We start from the raw sequence: 15185 nt of genomic DNA, 5'->3' as shown, positions 1-15185 counted from the left end.
GGAGGAAGGGAACAGCCCGCGACGGCTCCGCGGCCGGGAAAGACAACAGCTCTGGCAGTGCCCGGCCTTCCCTCTGCGGGGGGGGGGGGCTCTTGGGGGGGAAAAACTTCTCCAAAATTAATAGGACCGAAGTACGTGTGGTTGGGGGCCGGGGAGAGGAGGGAGGTGCCAAGGTAGGCGGGGGGGAGAAAAGAAGAATTTAAAACATTCTGAGAAAACAAGGCTGCATCAGCAGATAGGGCTGCTCCAGGTACTTAAATGATGCGCCCCACAAGTCTCCTCTTTCCCCGGAATCAAACAAAAATGCACTTTGCCATAAAACCTGGAATGCTCCGAAATGGACTTTCTTTTCCTCCGTTCGGGGGAAATTAAACGCCTCGAAAGCCGTGAACGTGCAAGCGGAAGAGAAAGGGGAAGGAAGAGGGCGGAGGAGGCGGAAGATAACCCCCCGCTGGAGCCAGCCGGTTGCGGAGCGAACGGAGCGGGGACGCCCCGGGGCCGCTCGCCCCCGCGGAGCCCCGCCGGGGCACCGGCAAGTGCCGGGCCAGCTTGGGAAGGGAAAACAAAGGGGCGCTGGGTCCACCCTAGGCCACAGGGCAGGCAGAGCCGGGATCCCGGGGGAGAGGGGAAAGACGGACTCTCCCGTGCCTCCCACTCCGGGTATTTATCGGCGGCAGCATTTCTTTCTCCCCAAACCCCCTTCCCCGGCTTTAAGGCTCCCACAGATACATCTTTCCCTCCTTTTCCGCGCCTCGCATCGTATCTACCGCTCCTTTCCCAGGAACCGCGTCCTGTGGAAGTGGCCCAGGGAAGGTCCCAGGCAAGCCTGGAGCCGGCGAAACGCCGTGCTGCGAAAAGAAGGCGAATTTCTTCCTCTCTTTTTATATATATCGAAAAGAAATCGCTTTATTAAAGACGGTTCGGGAACAGTTTGGCAACATCGTTAACAGCTTGGAACTTCAGCCCATATTTCCAACACAAAGTAAAAGCAGACTTTAAGACAAGAAAAGAAAAAGATATGGTTTATGGAGAAATAGTCTTATCGTATGTCTTACTCACATACGCTGGTAATCAAAGTGTTTAGAGCAATAGTATATTATAATAAATAATACTAGTTCAGAACACACGCATTTTAATAGTTAGACGAGGCACATTAACAGAGAGGATACCGCTTCTCTCTCCTAGTAGTTGACTAGCGTGTCTGATCACCCTGTGTATATCATAACATGCACACTAGGTTTAAAATAATAAAAAATCGACAAAATCCTAGCCTTTCGGCCTATATAAATTATGGCATCTTTTGAAATTCCTTATTTATTGCTTCTGTCATTAACACCCGTTTATTTTTGCAAATTAAAAGTTAGCGGTGAGCTTCACTTCTCCGACCATGAGTTTGTTGTTTTTTGGTTGGTTTTTTTTTTTTGTTGTTTTTTTTTTTTAAGCGCCGTGGAGAGAGGAAGGAGAAGAGTCTTGTGCTTGTCCGGACACACAGACTAGAGAGGGTATTTTAGACAAGGTCTGCGCAGGTTTATACACACCTCTGCAGCGGCAGCCTCTCCCCTGGCTGCAGGACGAGCCAGCCGGCCCGTCAGTCCCGCCGAACGCGCGTCCCCGCGGTGCCTCGACCTGCACCTCCGCGGAGCGCCCAGCCGCGCAGCCCCGCCGCCGGCAGCGCTCGCCCGGGCCCAAGTGCCCCTTCCCGGGAACCGGCGGCTCCTTTTTCAAACGGGGAATATGAAATCCGTCCACTAAAAACGAAACCGTAGAAAAAAAAAAAAAAAACAACCAAAAAACCAAAACCCCAAACACCACCAACCTACAAAACAAAACAAAACAAAAAAACCACAACCAAAACCAACCAAAAAAACCAAACCCAAACCTGCGGAAGCGGGGAGCGCGGTGGGACGTGCCTGCGACTGTGCTTTGCGCCCCTCAAGAGCTCCGAGAGATTCTCCCTCCCTCGAAAAAGCAATTAAAAATCCGGCTGCAGACGTTACACCTCCACGGAATTCGCAATTCTCTCCGGGTCCCGGTGGGCTCGGCGGGTTTTGGCAGCAACTGGGTGCTGCCTCAGGTCCAGACTCCGGCTTTCTTGCATTTTCCGATTTTTTTTTTTTTTTTTTCACTCGGCGTGTTTTGAAGTTTACGATACCAAATCAAAACTGACACTTTTTGGCACTGGCTGTTGTTCAGAGAAAAAAAAATTACAGAAAACCCCCCAAAGAATTAAGCATTTAAGAAAGTTATAACTGTAACCGTTCAACATATTTAAATTCGTTTATACTGGCCTAGAGGGAAGAACAGAAAATATAATTAATATTAATAATATTATTATTTTCAAAAGGAAGAAACAGAACAATAATTCAGGATTTGTCAGCACTCCCTTCCACTGAGAGAAAAACGCTGACTTTCATGGAAAACAATTCCCGAAATTTCACCACCGCTGGAAGGAGGAAAAAAAAAATTAAATATATTTTCAAGTCTTTCCAAAAGTTTTTAGCTGGTCGTAAATTGAGTTTATATATCCATCACTGTCCGCAACTAATAGATCAAGATACATTGTCTTTCAGTTTGGAGACTATTTTCTTATCCTTCACCCTCCTGTTCTGAAACCAAATGGTAACTTGTCTCTCAGACAGGTTTGTGGCTGCGGATATCCTTCGCCTCTTGTCCTTGTTAATGAACTTGTTAATGGCATATTCATTCTCGAGTTCTTTAAGCTGCAGTTTTGTGTACGGCACTCGCTTCTTTCTCCCACGCCGGTAGACACACATATCGGGCTGGTTTAGTGCAACGTCCCCTATTGTAAAAGACATTATGTGAAAAATTAGAATTTTATTACAGGCGTTTAAAGCTTAACCGATACTTGTTGGGCACTGGTTTTCACGGGCAAATAAATAATGCCGGCTTGTTTACAGTTTATTATTATTTACACTGCCACATTATTTGCACGTTAGTAAAGCACCAAAACCTTGATGGACTGTCATCACTTTGGAGGCATGCATGGCTAGCGAGCGTGCGGGGCGGCGGGGGCATTGGCTGGGGGGCCGAGGGCAGGTCGGTCCTGGCAGCGCACACACAGAAATCGCTTTGGTGTGTGTGTGCTTTCCCCGGGTTTGTTTGCATGTGGTTTGTGCCTCTGTGCCCTCACTACTCGCAGCCTCTTAAGTGCTCTGCGGCCGGGTCAGTCGCCAGCCGGAGAGGCAGAGAGGCAGCGCAAGCCTTCCAGCCATCGTCCTGCAAACTGCAAACGCGAATACAAACCCGGCCACGGCGGGAACCGGCAGGAGAAGGAGCCCGAGGCCGCCACGGCGCCCGCGGGACCGGAGCTCCGGGGCTCTGGCGCTGGGTGGCGGGGGGGGGGGGGGGGGCGATTCTGGGGTCTCTCGCCCGCGGGGTGGAAAGCAGAGGGTGAAGTTTCCTCGGGGGTAGGGGGGGTGGGGGGGTGGAGGGGGAAGGAAAAAGGAAAGTCCACCGTCCCCCCCTCTCTCTCCGCTCTGTGCGTGTCTGTGCAGCGTGTCCACCTCGGCAGGCCGCCCCTGCAGCCCGGGGGGCGGGGGAGGGGACGGGCAGGCGGAGGAGGCGCGGGGGGGTTCAGCTCAGACCATTTCTCTCCCTCTCGTACCTGGAAAGGACGATTTCCAAAAGTGTGAGCTCTGTGTCTGATCTTTGGCACAGTAAACCTGACTATTCCAGCCATTAGCCAGAGTCCAAGACTGATAGCCCTCCATTGATATGTATGTTTCGTGTCTCGGTTCCCCAGAGCCAAACGTTGAGACCATGTCTATGTACCCAGGAACGTGCTGGTAGGGGGTTGTATAGCCCTGGTAGAAGGACACTTCCTTCGCCCTGGAGGAGACTTCATTGGCGGGGACACTCGTGCTGGTCAGACTGGAGACGTCCATGTACTTTTCCACGGGAAAGCCGCCAATGGAGGCATGGGGGGGAGACTTCAGGGCGTTTTGCTGGATCCCAACCCCGTGGGACATCCTGCAGCTATAGTATCCATTGCCAAAGTGATACCCATAGCCGAGCGCGGGGGCGGCGGCCGGAGCGGCGGAGCCCGGGCAGTCCTTGGCCGGGGGGTCGGGCCTCGCCGCCGCCCCCGAGCGCTCCCCTCCGCCGGCGTAGGCGAACCCCGAGGCGGCGGCGGCGGCAGCGGCGGCGGCGGCCGCTCGGCCCGTGTGCGCCGCCCCGAAAACGGGCGAGGAGAGAAAATTACGGCACTGCCCGGGGGCTCCGCCGCCGCCGCCGCCACCGCCGCCGCCGCCGCCGCCGCCGCTGCTGTCGCCGCGCAGTCCGTCCATCTCCCAGCTCGCTGCTTTGCTCATGGCCTTGCACATCGCGGGCGGCGGCGGCGGCGGCTCGGTCCCCGGCCGGGCATGATGCAAAATGGATATTTGCCTCCAACAGGTTGGATCCTGGCGGTACGTTTATAAAAACGAAGTCCAGGTTGGGAGGGGGGACGGGGGTGGGGGCGGCCGGCTCCAGATTAGTTTTCGGCAGCCCGGGGGGCTGCTCATAGGCTGCCGTCGAAACATGTGACCCTCCCGCTGCCCGCACTGCCCCTTTCGCCTCGCAGCCCCCCGGTCCGCACCGACGGCGCCCCCCCCCCCCGCCTCCTTCCCACCTCCGCCCCGCCGCCGTTCTTCCCGCCCCGCCGCGGCCCCGGCGCTGGGGAGGGGTTAGGCGGGCGGGCGGTGGTGATGCCCCTCCGGGCCAGCCTCGCCCCCGTCGCTTTCATATCCCCCCCCCCCCCCCCGCCCCCCCCCTTTCCTCCGGCTCGCGGCTTCAAAAGGGCCAGCGGAGGACCCTTGGTGACCGCTGGCCCTTTTGAAGGCGCGGGCAGGGGTCCTTTTTGAAGGCGCGGGCAGGGATCCGACCGGATCCCCGGCGAAACCTTCCCCAGCTCATTGTTGTGTCTGCGGCAGGGGGAAAATCCTGACACGGTCTTTGTATCCCATTCTCCCTACCTCCCTCCTTCCCAGCGATGTATGGAGAAGGGCTTTGTTAGAGGGAAGAAGGAGTCCCCCGGCCCCACTGAGTTCTCGGTCCATGGGAGACACCGCCCTCCCCCCCCTCCTTAGTCCCCCAAATATTGCTACCAGCCAGGAAAAGGCACCGGGGCTGTGCTCAGCGCAAGATGCTAAACCTGGCACTCATTAGATGTGGCTTTTTTCCCCTTGCAGTGTCAGTTCATGTCGTGGTAAGGCAGCCTAGTTAAAACGCAGCGTTAGCTCATGCTGATGGCTGTTCTGGGGGTGACTTCCCAAGACTGTGGCAAATCCTTCTGTCGTCTCTCTCGACTCTTCAGCTGAGCCGGGATGGAAATTTCAGGAGCGCGAAGAGCTGGAAATGGAGCGAGCTCCGAAGACGAGTCTCAACCCCAACCCCAACCCCAGCCCCTCTGGGCCGGCTCCCGTCGCTCCGGGGCTGCGTGTTGCAGACACTTAACCCTCTCTCGGGCGCCGAGGGAGGGCAACAAGTTCTTGGGAAAGGCGGCAGCTCCACGGGGAAGTGCAGGGAAACTCCGCGCCCGCGGAAAAGCGTATAGCCGGGGCCGTGTTTACTGTCCCAACGGAGGCTCAGGCGCAGGGGACAAGAGAGGCAGCCGCCGCGGAGGTGAAACTCAAAGCTGACACCGTTTCGGGACACCGGCTGAGCAGCCCGGGCAGGCGGTGGCGGGTCCTCCGGGCTGCGGGGCTGCCGCGGGCGCGGAGGGGCCGGGCGGGAGGGCGGCAGGTCGCCCAGCAGTCGCCCGTCCCGCAGCCCCGCTTTGTAGCCGGTCTAATAATCGTTGGCAGTTTCTGGAAGAGGGGTGAGGAATGGCAAACGGGTGCCAGTAGTCACAGCAACAACCGGATGGCAAGCACGAGTTCACGTTCATTAGCTCTAACCACTTAATTGCTATTAATCTTTCATAATCAGCTAAGTGAGCCAGACGTGATTACGTGTTTCGCTCGGTTATAAGCCGAATCAGTATTTACTCTCAGAACATGAAACCCTACATAATTAGGAGGACGGTTTGCGGAGGCACAAGTTTCTCATCCTTTTATGTCCCTGCACTCAACTTTCTAGTGAAAACATTGTTAATACGCTGAAGTCTCGAGAAACGGGAGACATTATTTCTCCGGACATCTTTCCATTTGTATTCCCATCTCCCGTTGTGTTTCCTCTTGCAACAAATCCTGTGAAATTTTCTCTCCCGTCACGACATTTTAAATAAGGCCGCCGAAAGAAAGGAGCACCTAAAGCACAGGGTTTCGGAGCTTTTTGAGCTCTATCACATCAAAGCAAATCACGGTGCAGCCGAAGTGACGACCGCAGAGGACCTCAGCCCTGCCGAGACCTCTGCTCCACCGAGAGCTCTTCGGTGTCCCAGAAAACGGTGTCTTTGGGCGGGTCTATGACCAACAACTTCAATTCCATAACGAGTCATTTTGCGGTGGGTGTAGAAAACAGCACTGCCTTGCACGGCAAGATATTATGCACGCGAATAAAAATAACGAGCTCATGAGCCAAGGTCGGATCACCGAGAGCATCCACCCCGTTTGCAAGTGGCAGGACGCGTCCCTCTCCGCCAGTCCGGGGGCCGGTGAGGCTGCCCCGGCCCAGAGCAGCCCGCTGCCTCCCCTGCCCGGCCCGGGCCGGGGATGACAGTCCCCACTGGAGACTTCGCTCGGCCGCAGGCAGGGCGACGTGCCGCGCTTGCCGGGCCTCTGCCTGCGGGACAGTCCTCGCCTTCCCCCGGCAGCGGCTCTGCGGGTGCCCAGCGCCCCGCGGAGCCTCATTGCATTTTCCACTGACACATTCCACGGGAATCTGCATAACACACGAGATAGCAGCATCGCTGCAGAAAGTGGCTGTGTTCTCCCCCCGAAAAACATTAAAAAAGTTTGCTTTTAGTTCCCCCCCCTCCCGCCCCTGAAATTATCTCATTTCCTCAAATACATTTGCCATGATTTAAAACAGTTAGTACTCCACTCAAGCTTTTAGCGCAGGCTTTTAGTACTTGCTGTCTGTCCTCCGCCTGGTCTCTCCCAGGAAAAACGACCTTTTTTTTTTTCGTCACCTCCCTCGCCAGAATTAGCCGATGGTAACTGTATCTTTATGAAGTTGCTTGTCTTGTTAGTGTTTACTGTAGGGGAAGAAAATAAAAAAGGAAAAAAGAAAGGGTCGTCCAGGACAAACGAAGAGGAAAAAAAAATCGGTTTATATTTCCCCAAACCTTTCCCCATGCCCACTGCGTTCCTCTGTTACCTTTAACTTGCGTGGAATTTTAATAGCTAATCAGATCAGAAGAGCTTCCATTTTCCACTGCCTCCTTAAAAAAAAAAAAAAAAAAAAAAAAAAAAAGCAGCCGGTTACGATAATGAAAAGAATTAACAGGGGAAAATTGTTACTTTTTTTTTTTTTTCTTCCCTCCAGCTCTGTGCCACAGCTTCTCATCTCTTTATTTACTTCAGCCTTAAAGAGTCCATTTCGAGTCGGAGAAAGTTTTCTCGGGACTCCCTGCGCGGCCTCAGGGCAGTGCTTACGGGCGGCTGAGCACTGCGGGCGTTGAACTTGAGCTCTCGGGTCACGGGCTGCTCTGAAGCAGAGCGGGGACCTCGGGGACCCTGACCCGGGAGTAGCTGCGACCTAAACGGAAACATCGGCCGTGTCGCTTTGAGACGAAAAGAACGCTTTATCATCTACATTAAAACCTCTGTGTGTGCAAAGGCAGCCCCAGAAGACATCGTGTAGTCATTAATTAACTTTGCAAAGCCGGAGGGGGGGGAGGGGGGGGGCGGGACACGGTGCTTCAGGGTACGCGTGACTCGGGGACAAAGTCACGGGCAGAGCGGGCAGCGCCCGGGGCCACGCCGCGCAGTGTCGCCGGAGAGCCACCAGGTGGCACCGCAGGGCCTGCCGCCGGCGCTGCCGCGGGGGATGCGCGGGGGATACGCGGAGGATGTGCGGGGGATGCGCGGCCCCCCCGCCCCGCGGGTTCCCGCGGGGGGGGGGAACCGCGCATCCCCCGCGCACCGCCCGGAGGGGACCGACACCCTCCGACCTCCGCACCCCTCCGCTGCCTGCTCCTACCCCACCGCTGCGCGGTGAGACCCTGCGCTGCCGCGGATAGTCCGCCAGCGTTGCGCGCCGCCCCAGGCCGCTGTTGGCAGCCTGCCCCGCCGGGGGAGGAGGAGGAGGAAGCAGATATTCCCGTCCGTCTTCCCAAACGCGCTCTGAGTGGTGAAAAGCTGGCCGAGATGTTGTTTGGTTGATTTAATACGAACTTCATTTCAATTAAGTTGCGTGACCTCTTTTTTTTTTTTTTTTTTTTTTTTCCTGGTAAGGTTTAATAAGCGGGCACTGAAATATTCTTTGATGCCTCGAGTAATAAAGTTCAAGGTTAAAATGAAAAGAAGTTTGGCCATAGGCCTAAGCAGCTATTTAAACTTACGCGAACAACTGAGTAAACAGCGTCTAACAAAACCTCGCGTATTTCGGCGGTCTCTGTAACTTCCTCCCCCTTTGCCCACTAATGTCACCGTAATGCCGGAGGTTCTTTAGGCTGAGCTGTTGGTTTTGAAGGACTATAAACAGACGCAGAAAGGTTTTTAGGTTGTACCACCCTTTTCGGGGAAAAAAAAAAAAAAAAAAGGAAAAAAGGATAAATAAATATCGGTGCAGTAAATGCACCTAGTTTTCCGGGAATATAAATATCAGATAAGTAGTTTATTAGTGGGTAGATGGTTTGGAGTGAACTAACAAACTGCATGGCAGGGAATGGTTTTGTTTCCTTACATCTACGCAGTGGAAGATTATTAACGTCTTTTATGATATGCTATTTCCCTTGCATATGAATGTAGCTATATTTTAAGATACATTGTACATAAGCTGAGGTATCAGTATTATTTAAAAGCTGCGAAATATAAAATAACACTTATAAAGAAAGATCATCCACAGCCCCACTTGCGTCTAATTTATTTTTCTCACGTTGGGGCTTTCCATATATTCTTTTCCATCCGCTCCAAATAACATAAAAAGCGTACCCTCCTTTTTAGTGGTGCAGTAACATTTCTGGAGTGTAAAGTTGTGCCGGCTTTGGTTGTGTGCACACACACGAGTGCCTCGGAGATGTGGTATCTCAGCTGCGGTTTCCGACAGAGCAGGGGGAAAGATGCTCGCCCTGTTACAGCCTTTAAGAAAACAGACGAGGGCGCCAAACGACAGCAATAAACCCGGCCGCAGGCTTCCGCTCCGCCTCCCGCCCCGCCGGGCCCTGCTGCCGGGGCCGCCACCGGCTGCTACCGAGCCCGGGGCGGCGGGGGAAGCGGGGGCTCCGGGACCCCGGCGGGGCTGCCCGACCCCCGAGCCCGCCGGGCGGTGCGGTGGCGGCAGCCGCCCGCAGGGCACCCGCTCAGTGAGACCCGAGGGGGGGTGCAGCAGCGGGGACACCCTCCGTCCCGGCGGGAGGGCAGCGCAAAGCCCCCGCGCCCGTCCCGGCCGGGGACCCCAGGCGGGGAGGAAGAACGTCTGGGGGCTCTGCCCGCCGCCCCGCGGCTTGAGCCCCGCTCCGCTCCCCTCCGCATCGGTCCGCTCCGCCGCCGCACCCGCGGGCAAGGAAAAGTTGATATTTACTTTTGTCTGGTTTTGGGGCTGTAAAACGCAGGACACCACACTGCAGTCTAAATTCACATTTCAAAGGGCTGACATAAAACGCTCATTAATGGAAGGCTGGATTTTGCAAACAACGCCTAGAATGTTTCCTAAATATTTGGTGGAATGTTTAGGGAGACTTTAACACGTTATTAAAAAAAAAAAAAATCTGACAAGTATCCCATTTTCGAGCTATGAATCATGCGCAAGAGCACAAGAACTTAGGAGATGTGTGTGACTAACATTAGCAGGAACAGCTCTCCTCGCAAAAAAATCAAACCCGCGTTTAATCACAGGAAACATTGGGGTGTTTCTCCGGGCGATGAGACTCAGATTCCCAGGGTCCCAATACTAGATGATGTGGGTGAAAAAAAATCACGGCGAGAAAAAAGGTTGGGCAGCTCTCGAAGCGCACTCCAGAGATGCTAACGACAAAGGATTTATCTTCGTTTAAATGGTTGCCATCAGCGTCATTATTACTAGCAAAGTTATCACTGAAGGGAGACTTTCCGACTGTCACGTCTGCCGAGCGCGGCAGCCCGTGTCCCCTGCAGCGAGGCGACGCTGCGCCCCGCGGCACCCGGCAAAGAGCGGAGGGATGAGCTAACTGAGCCACAGGTAACTTTGGAGAGAGGGTGCTAGAGGTGATGTCTCTGATAGCTCGAAGCCTGTAGGCAATAACCCCCTATCACTTATTTCTATTAGTTTTGGGTTTTGTTGTTGGGTTGTTTTTTTTTTTTTTTTTTTTTTTTTTTTTTTAATTTTTAATTGCGTAGACTTTATCGGCGGTGGGGAGGGAAGAAGCGGGGGGCTGGAGAGAAACCTGCCGGGAGGATAAAATGGCACGGCCGCGGAGTGTTTTAAATCACGAATGCATTTAATGTCCTTCGGTTATTTCCCCCCCCATCATACCGTACAACAGCCAGTATTGTCCCAGAGGGGAGAAAAAAATCGCAGGATAGCTTCGTCGATGAGCAGGATTATAGAAAGTAAAAAGGAGATCATATTTAAGGACTAAACGAAGAAAAACATATTGGAATAATAATATATTATATTATAATAAATATTTTAATTTCCAGACAACTGCTGTAGGTGCACTCGAATAGGTGCGTACCGGCAGCAGCGGTCTTATAAAGTCTGGGCATAAGGTTCGCGCGTGTGAGGGGGTGCGTGGGGGTGTCAGTGTAAATTGCTAAATAAAAGTACTAATGCGGTCTGGAAATGGGAGGGAAAAGTAAAGAGATATCAACGGCGGGAGGTTCTCGGTCCTCTGGTCCTCTTCCAGCATTTCCTCGCGTTGTGATCTAAAATCCGCCTCAGAAAAAATAATAATAAAGAAAAGCATTATCTAATATTTAGCACGTAGTTCTGTCCGAGGACAAATGAGAAAGAAGCTGCATCATTAGGACCTAAAAGGCAACAAAACAAAAATCAGAGCATAATGATGCACCTAAATGAAGGGGGAAATGTTGCACAGCTCATTTTATTAATCAGACTGTCAATTCCACCCCAGAGGCCAAACCCCAGAGCAATTCAAGCAAGATCTGATCAAGCTAAGGACAAGAGCTTTACTCCTCACTTCTTGTCTTTCTTTCTTTCCACCTGGATATATTTGTCTGCTCTGAAGCCGCCTTCATTATCCACTGACAGGAGCTTGTATTTATTTGCTTATAAACCTGTTACAATAAATGATTATTCGAACAGCGTCATTCGTACCTTAATGACGAGCACCACTTTTTGATGAATGACATTTCGGGCTAGAAAGGATGTATGGGTCATTTTGACCAGTCATTCCCTCGCTTTGGCATCCCACAATTTTTACGCCTCCCTCAAAAAGAGATAATAATATTTAGAGACACTTGCCGGGCTGAATGTGAATTAGCCCCTGCTGCAGCTCATCATTAGTACAGGACCAGCCCTGCAACTTTGACATTTTTTATAAAGCTGAGATGATGGAAAGAATAAGAAAAGAGATGATCCTGATGGAGAGAGGGCTGCACAGCCCTACAGCTGGCAAAAGGCTCTCGAATTTGTCAGACTCAGCTGGAAATGCGGTGCTGGAGGCCCTTGAAAATTCTCCGCACAGTGGTCGCCTCAGCCCGAGACTGACTGCCGCCTCCCTGCACAGCGCTATAGGGGACATCTCCGCCAAAGGCAAATTTGAAATAGACACTTTATTCAATCTTCAGCATCCCAGCAGTGAAAGCACCGTCTCCTCCGAAATCCCGCCGTCGGAAAGCAGGAAGAAAATCAGCCTTTATTCCGAAGTTGCTCAAGAGGCAGATATGAACAGTGATGTGGAGGTGGGCTGCTCCGCGCTCCGCTCCCCAGCCAGCCTGACTTCCTCCCAGCTGAAGGAAAACAGTAACAAAGGTAACTCTTCCTTTATCATCTCCATCTAAGCCCCGCGCTTTGCCAACCGGCTTTAAAAACCGAAGCAAACCCACCGCCACCGCCAAAGTTGCTCGCCTCTGCACCGGCGCTCTCTCTTCTGCGAAGACAGAGCTCCAGGCTGTAAAATATTATTGTGATTACTGCGCTATCCCGATAGCTGAGACACACTGCCCAGGCAGACCCTGTGCGTGCGTGTGTGTATGCATGCCCAAATCCATTGGTATGTAGATATATATCCAGAATATATGGGGGCACAAATATCCACCCACCTATATTTAGGGAAGGCTTTCTCCTTATTTTTCCTCGCGCTCTTGGAGCTCTCGGTGTCTCTCGAGCTGTGTATATGTGTATATACATACATAGATTAAATTAGAGAGAGAGAGAGAGAGAGGAGTGCGAGGAAACTCTCCATATTTGTCTGTGTGTGTCCTTCTCTGTGTATATGGAACGTGCCGTCCTGTGTCCACCTCGGGGTAATTGGGCATTGTTCACTTTTCCTCTGCTTGTAACAGGGGGTTTGGAACAGGCACGTCTCCTTCCCGCTTTGCGGGGCATGGTGATGGACGATGGCTGTTATTATTGCTGTAATTGGGGAGGGGGAGCCAGGTGAGCGGTGGATTTCCTAGGGGCCACAGTCCATGCCTTTTTCGTCAAATGCGCCAGGGAAAGGAAGGGATCCTCGACGTAACGCTCGAGGAAAAAAAAAATAAAAATTAAAAATTGGCTTTTATGGCTGCTCTTATTTCGTTCGTCTGAAACGAAAATAAGAACGGCAGCCGACGGGGAAAAGGGCCAGCACCGAGCCCGGGCTCCTGGCAGCCTGGCGGAGCCTCGCCGAGCCCCGGCCCCTGCCCTGGCCCGCTCTCCCCGGGGCTCAGCTGCCCTGTAATCACCAAACCCGCCCCATTTACGGAGAATAACGCCGTTATGAAGTACTCAAAAAGGAAAAAAAAAACCAAGAAAAAAAAAAAAACAACAACCACCCCCCCCAACCAACCAAAGAAAAAAACCCCAAACCCAACCCCAGAAACCCAAACAAAAAACCAACCAAACTCAAAAAACCCAGCCCCCCGAAACCCAACTTTATCGATTCGATTAGCAGCAGCGATTTGTAAGGATGACAGCTGGCCTTAAGGACGGGCGCGCAGGGCCCGGCCCGGCGGGTTGGGGGGCCGCCCCGCCGCCCGCTCTCACCCCCGTGCGCTCGCCCCGCAGGCTACGCGGAGAGCAGCCCGGCGCCCAGCACCCCTGCCGCCGCCGCCGCCGCCCCCGCCGCCGGCATCGGCAGCCTGCACGGCGGCGGCACGCTGGGCGGTTCGGCGGCGGGGGCCGACCAGGTGCGCCGGTACCGGACCGCCTTCACCCGCGAGCAGATCGCCCGCCTGGAGAAGGAGTTTTACCGAGAGAACTACGTGTCGCGGCCCAGGCGCTGCGAGCTGGCCGCCGCTCTCAACCTCCCCGAGACCACCATCAAGGTACGCCGCCTCCCGCCGAGCCCCCGCCGTTCCCGGTTGCCCCCGGGCCGGCTGCCCTCTCTGGTCCAAGGACTCGCCGGGCCCTTAGCTGTCATCATCCCTTCTGCTCGTTTGCTTCTCCGCACGGGAAACTTTTAATTTCATTTAAAAAAAAAAAAAAAACAAAGAAATTGTTATGATTATTTATTTTCCTCATCTGTTTTTTATCGCGTTAGCGTATTTCCTACAGAGAAAGAGGGGAGAGAAAATAGACGCGGCTGTTAAATACGGAGGGATGAGCGCGTCAATACCGTAAAGTCATAGTCCTGCGGGGGTGGGGGGGAGGAGGGGACCAGTGGAAGGGAAAACGTTTATTCAGATCGAAGGGGTCCCCTCCGGGGCGAACGGGACCGTGCCCACCGCTCCCCTCGGGCAAGGTCACAGGCGACTGCTCCGGGCGGGAGAAGGGTCGCCTACAAGCGAGGCGGCCGCCATGGGGTGATGGCGACGGGTGTCGGTGGGTGCCCGCCGGTGCCGGCGGCGGGAGCGGGTGCGGCGGGGCGCGGAGCGGCGCGGAGCGGAGCTGAGGCCGCGCTGTGCTTGTCTCCCCGCGCAGGTGTGGTTCCAGAACCGGCGGATGAAGGACAAGCGGCAGCGCCTGGCCATGTCCTGGCCCCACCCGGCCGACCCCAGCTTCTACACCTACATGATGACCCACGCGGCGGCCACGGGCAGCCTGCCCTACCCCTTCCACTCCCACGTCCCGCTCCACTACTACCCGCACGTCGGGGTCACCGCCGCCGCCGCCGCCGCCGCCGCCTCGGGGGCTGCCGCCGCGCCCTTCGCCACCTCCATCCGCCCGCTGGACACCTTCCGCGCCCTCTCGCACCCCTACTCCCGCCCGGAGCTGCTCTGCAGCTTCCGACACCCCGGCCTCTACCAGGCACCGGCCGCCGCCGCCGCCGGTCTCAACAGCAGCGCGGCCGCCTCGGCGGCGGCGGCGGCGGCGGCAGCGGCGGCGGCGGCGGCGGGCTCGGGCCCGCCGGGGGGCTCGGCGCCCTGCTCCTGCCTCAGCTGCCACAGCAGCCAGACGGCGGCGGCGGCGGCGGCGGCGGCCTCGGCGCTGGGGTCGCGGGGATCCGCCGCCGCCGATTTCCCCTGCACGGCGGCGGGGCAGCGCTCCGAGAGCGGCTTCCTGCCCTACTCGGCCGCCGTGCTCAGCAAGGCCGCCGTCGCCTCGCCGGACCAGCGGGAGGAGGCGCCGCTCACCAGATAACTACCCCGGCCCGGGCCCGGGGGCGGGGGGCGTTTTGTAGGGGGGGTACGGGAGGGGGTGACACATACACACACACACACAGAGGACCGGGTGCGGGGGCGCCCCCGGGCTCGGCCGAAAAAGTTCCGTCTATTTTTTTATTGCTGACCGCCCCGCCGCGGAGGGGCGCGGGGCGCCGGCGGGGAGAGCCGCCTCCGCGGATCTTGCGCCCCCCGCGGTGCGCGCTGCAGGGCGCTGACCCGGCGCCGGGCTCCGCGGGGCTGAGGGCCGCCGGGCCGGGCGGGTGCGGGGAGGGGGAGACGGCGGAAGGGAATGTGTTCCTGTTTTTTTTTTTTTTGTTGTTGTTGGTTTTTTTTTTTTTTTGGTCAGTTTGTTTTGTTTTAATTATTATTATTTCGGTTTGAGTTCGACTCAAT

The 15185-nt window shown here is 55.1% G+C and overlaps 2 protein-coding genes across 2 annotated transcripts; one reads left to right on the top strand and one right to left on the bottom strand.

Moving 5' to 3' along the window:
- Positions 1–2549: 2549 nt before the first annotated feature.
- HOXD13 (homeobox D13) lies at positions 2550–4307 on the bottom strand (the record flags this gene model as incomplete). Its single annotated transcript, XM_082483792.1, has 2 exons — positions 2550–2800; positions 3626–4307. The coding sequence occupies 2 exons, from the start codon at positions 4305–4307 to the stop codon at positions 2550–2552; spliced, it is 933 nt and encodes a 310-aa protein (XP_082339918.1).
- A 7287-nt stretch (positions 4308–11594) lies between these two features.
- On the top strand, positions 11595–14769 carry EVX2 (even-skipped homeobox 2; the record flags this gene model as incomplete). The annotated part of the gene is made up of 3 exons (XM_082483783.1): positions 11595–12018; positions 13255–13514; positions 14110–14769. The coding sequence occupies 3 exons, from the start codon at positions 11595–11597 to the stop codon at positions 14767–14769; spliced, it is 1344 nt and encodes a 447-aa protein (XP_082339909.1).
- Between the last annotated feature and the right edge of the window lie 416 nt (positions 14770–15185).

This window comes from Vanellus vanellus (assembly GCF_965231255.1).
Source record: "Vanellus vanellus genome assembly, chromosome: 5".
NCBI classification, from domain to species: Eukaryota; Metazoa; Chordata; class Aves; order Charadriiformes; family Charadriidae; genus Vanellus; species Vanellus vanellus.
Note: the sequence above shows the minus strand (reverse complement) of the source record. Positions and strands in the feature narration are given on the sequence as shown.